At 43.3% G+C, this 4,118-nt stretch overlaps 1 protein-coding gene across 1 annotated transcript; it reads right to left on the bottom strand.

Moving 5' to 3' along the window:
* Positions 1–253: 253 nt before the first annotated feature.
* Positions 254–4,118, bottom strand: LOC111868220 (helix-loop-helix protein delilah). Its single transcript, XM_023858670.2, has one exon. The coding sequence runs from the start codon at positions 2,605–2,607 to the stop codon at positions 1,417–1,419; it is 1,191 nt and encodes a 396-aa protein (XP_023714438.1). The 5' UTR covers positions 2,608–4,118; the 3' UTR covers positions 254–1,416.

Genomic DNA, 4,118 nt, shown 5'->3' with positions numbered 1-4,118 from the left:
AAACCTCGATATTCAGTGAAATGTGGGGTTCTCACGGCTGCAACTGTGAAGATTACTGTGTTATTGGTTGTGACGTAGTGTAGCCTGTTTCGGCGGAAGCTGTTACCTTCATCTTCAAGGCAAGAACTGGAGAGGGGGGCAACAGGTTCTGCCGAAACTGTAGTACAGAAGAGAGTAATGCTCAGAGTCAATAATTGCTGATAAGCTAGGGATAAATCATCTTTTATGTTTACTTCAAGATCTTGCAATCAATACTGACACGGTTAAATTACCAAAAAGTGTTCAGCTTTGATCTTGCAATCCTCCAAGGAAATAAGATTTGGCGCCATCTTGTCTACAACTGAGGAAACTGTTGGCGATCGAACGATGAGTTATTTGAAACTGAACACAGATAATTTCAATACTGCACAATTTATTTAACTTAGAATTTGTAAAAGTCACCATCTGAAGTAAAAATTAATACGATTTGTATGTGGTCGTTTTAAAACGTTAAGACAAAATTTCCCTTTGTACTTTTTCGTAATGTATAGTACATCAGTTCGTGCTGAGGACTGGCAATAGCATCAACCTTCCTGTCTGCTTAATACGGTCACTTTCACAAAACATGTCGTGTGGTCCATCACTTCTTGTAGATATTCATCACATGTGTAACGACACAATTTTTTTCATACTGCAACGTCCACCATGTTAGAAAAATTATTAAGCAGTCGTAATAAACAAACAAACAAACAAACCCAAACGAATTGAATTAATTTATTTACGGCTGTGCGAATATACGTGGAATCTCTTGCGCAAAAATCCCACCAGATTCCTTTCCCCATGCTTGTCAAAAACGTTAAGAGTTGAACACTGTGATACGGAACCACTCACACCTATATCTAGCTGAGAATCACACATTACACGATGTAGCAAAACTTGTTCAGAACTTCCACGGTAAGAGCATTTCGTGTCTATCTCACCTGTTCTGCATTAATGTCAGTCTTCTTTGCTTCATTTATTTGGCCGAGAGAGAAACTTGAGAGCCAGTTGAATAATTTTACTATGCATTTTATTTCATATTCTCACTCGAAAATATAATCAATGGCAGACAACAGTTATGCATTCGCATTTAGTCCAAATTTTAAGAAGATTGAACTGGATTGATACGTTTGAAAAAAATTGGTTAAATTTGCTCCGTGAATTATATCGACTGTTTAACGAATGAGATTTATTAATATAGGAAATCTAGTATCATAGATCTCAAATGCGAAAGAATAATAAAATTGTTCTATAACAGGTAAGATTTTCTTTTACTCGTGGAATTTAAAAGCACGAAGTACTTTGAAACTTTTAATATAATTGTCAGTAACAATCACAATTTCGAAACTGTAATCACCACTAGGCACTTAATTCTGGCTACAGAACAGAGAAGTGACGTCACGAGATTAGAAGATGGTCCAGATCAGGTGAGTCTAGGGAATCATCGTCGAATACTAACAAGGGAGACTGTTCTTCAGTCGTGTGTTCCTCGAAGTCTGCGGGCGTGAGGCAGTGCTGACTGAGGTCTGGGGGCTCTAGCACAGGTACTGAGAGACACATTTGAGAATTTGATGCTGAAGGATGATGACATTGCTGTTCCAAACCTGGGGACAGCAAACAGTGTCGGCTGAGGTCGTCGGATGTCGCTGACGCAAAGCAGGTAGCTCTTGTACTTAGTTCTGTAGAGGGAATGTTCTGGCTAGGGACCGTCATAGTTTTGTGGACGTCGGACGAGGAACTGGGACAGAGGCGCTTGTTGTCTAGTGGAGTGCCGCTGTGCTGACTATGGTCTTGCGAAGAAAGGCGTGTCAGATTTGCAGGAGTGAGGCACTGCCGCGTGAAGTCTGTGGAAGTGAGGTCGGGCGGTGTGAGGCAGTGTTCGCTGAAGGTGAGTGACTCGCCTTCTGATACGAACTGTAGACTGCCACTACTACTGCTACTATTGCTACTGATGGAACTCGGGGGTTGTAGTGCTGGCACTCGAATTTCGGACATCTGCAGGATGGCGTCGGACTGCTGGAGCGCCTGGCTCAGGGCGGCGATATATTTCATGGCTAATCTGAGAGTGGTGATCTTGGTGAGCTTCTCGCTGCCGTTGCTGTCATGTTGATTGTGGTGAGCGGATGTTGAGATGTGAGGCACAGCGCGACGGAGCGTCTCGAAGGCGGCGTTGATTTCCCGCATGCGGTCCCTCTCACGGGCGTTCGCTGTCTTTCGCCGATATTTGCTGAGCGGCGGAGGCTTCTGTTTCGGCCGTGCAGTGGACCCCGCTCCTGAATTGACGCCTCTTCTCGCATACCCTCTGCCGCTAGAAATGCGCGTATGTTCGGAATCCTTCGATTCTGAGCGTCTTTGTAGTGATCGCGGTCTGAGCGAGTATTTTTCGCCACCACTGCTGCCGGCCTTAACAGCTGATTTCACACCTTCCCCTTCTGCAGATCTGTGTTTGTTTTCATCTACCACTAAACCCCCACCGCTGTTATTATTTGAATCCAAAGACAAGGGCAGGGGACATGTTGCAGGCTGCTGCTGTAGTCGTTGATGAGAGGCGATAACGTCACTCACCACGGTTTGCACTAGGGAACTCATAGTCTGTTACATGATCCGCATAGTAAACGTATATTACAGTTCCATGGTTTCACACCTATTGACGAATCTGATATAGTGTTCACATTTCTGTTACCTCTGACATAAGAGTGTTCTTCACGTCAACGTGTCTCTAATCGTCAGGACCTCGGAACGTGAATTAAGCTTCCTTTTGTAGAATATTTTATAGTCTGTCACCGACCACTGTACTGACCTTATTGAAGACGCCAGCGTCTAGATGCTGAATGTGACATTTTCATATGAACCTATATCGAAATGTCGGAGACGAGGTTTTAAAGAATAAGTGTATTGAGTCCCAAGCATTAGTGTTTCTGAATTTTAAACTGTAATATTATGAAGTTATGACGATGAAATGAAGCTCACACTAAACAGCTTATCACAATACAACAGAATTGAACCCAAACATTCTTGTTTTTCATCGTGTCATTCGTGCAAACGGAATGGAAGGTTAGTATGTGGATTTTTTGTGAGGCTTGAGTTACTGACCCTAGATGAAAAATGGCCCTGAGGCAGCGGTTCGATGCGCGCTGAAGTTAGCCTTGGCGGTCAGCTGCTTGTCTGTCCCTGCCCCCTAACGGCACACCAAGAGGTCCAGAGACCGAGAGCCCTCCATGTGCATTAGGCGTTTTCCCCATTGCGCCTTCACCTTAAATATCAACATAATTTAATGATTACGTCTCCTTAGCACAGTTTCATGCTTAGCTACCACCAGTTCACAGCCTTATAGAAATGCCCTTCAGGTTTTCATTTGTCTTGCATCCGCGGTTCTGTAATAAAATCTTTCGCCGTTAAGAGAGTTGTAACTGACATAAAAAGAGTTATATTATCTGTCTTCGCGCTCATTGACAGTGTCTTGTTTGAGCACGTGCGCGGCAGTGGCAAGTAGCATGACATTGCAGGTGACTAACGAGGCGTGAAACTCGCCACCCGCACAAAAACACGGCGCTTCTCTAAAAAACGACACCAAACTATCTCCATCAAATTGACTGAATTAGACGTCGTATCGTACACGTTCTCTCGCCATTACAATATTATACCGAGCGAAGAAGTTTGGGACGTATACTGATATTTAAAATTTCCCTTTTATATTAGCTCAATATTTCGTATAACATAAAATGGTCGCTTTTAACACCATATCACTCTCGTTCACTTTACGGAAATTGTATGTTATTCTGCACCATAATTCACAACACATTCACACCTGGAAAAAATAATTGTGTCAGAAGTATACACCGATATAATAATTGATCCACGATATAACCTGCTTCCTAACTTCTCTCCGTGCAGAGAAATCTCACTTGCGGCACCCACTATCAAAAGTTCGTGTCTTATCCCACCACCAGAATCTCCACAATACAACCACAGGCCTTTCAGAACTCCTATGTCGGCACTTTGTTTAACGTTACGACGGAAGTTGTCTACAGAGAGACCGAAACGATAAACACGCCTCTCTTATTCAGTGGACCAGCGGTGACTGACAAGATGACCGAGGA

This window comes from Cryptotermes secundus, unplaced genomic scaffold, assembly GCF_002891405.2.
Source record: "Cryptotermes secundus unplaced genomic scaffold, Csec_1.0 scaffold232, whole genome shotgun sequence".
NCBI lineage: Eukaryota > Metazoa > Arthropoda > Insecta > Blattodea > Kalotermitidae > Cryptotermes > Cryptotermes secundus.
The sequence above is the reverse complement of the archived record's forward strand: the minus strand, read 5'-3'. Positions and strand labels throughout refer to the sequence as shown.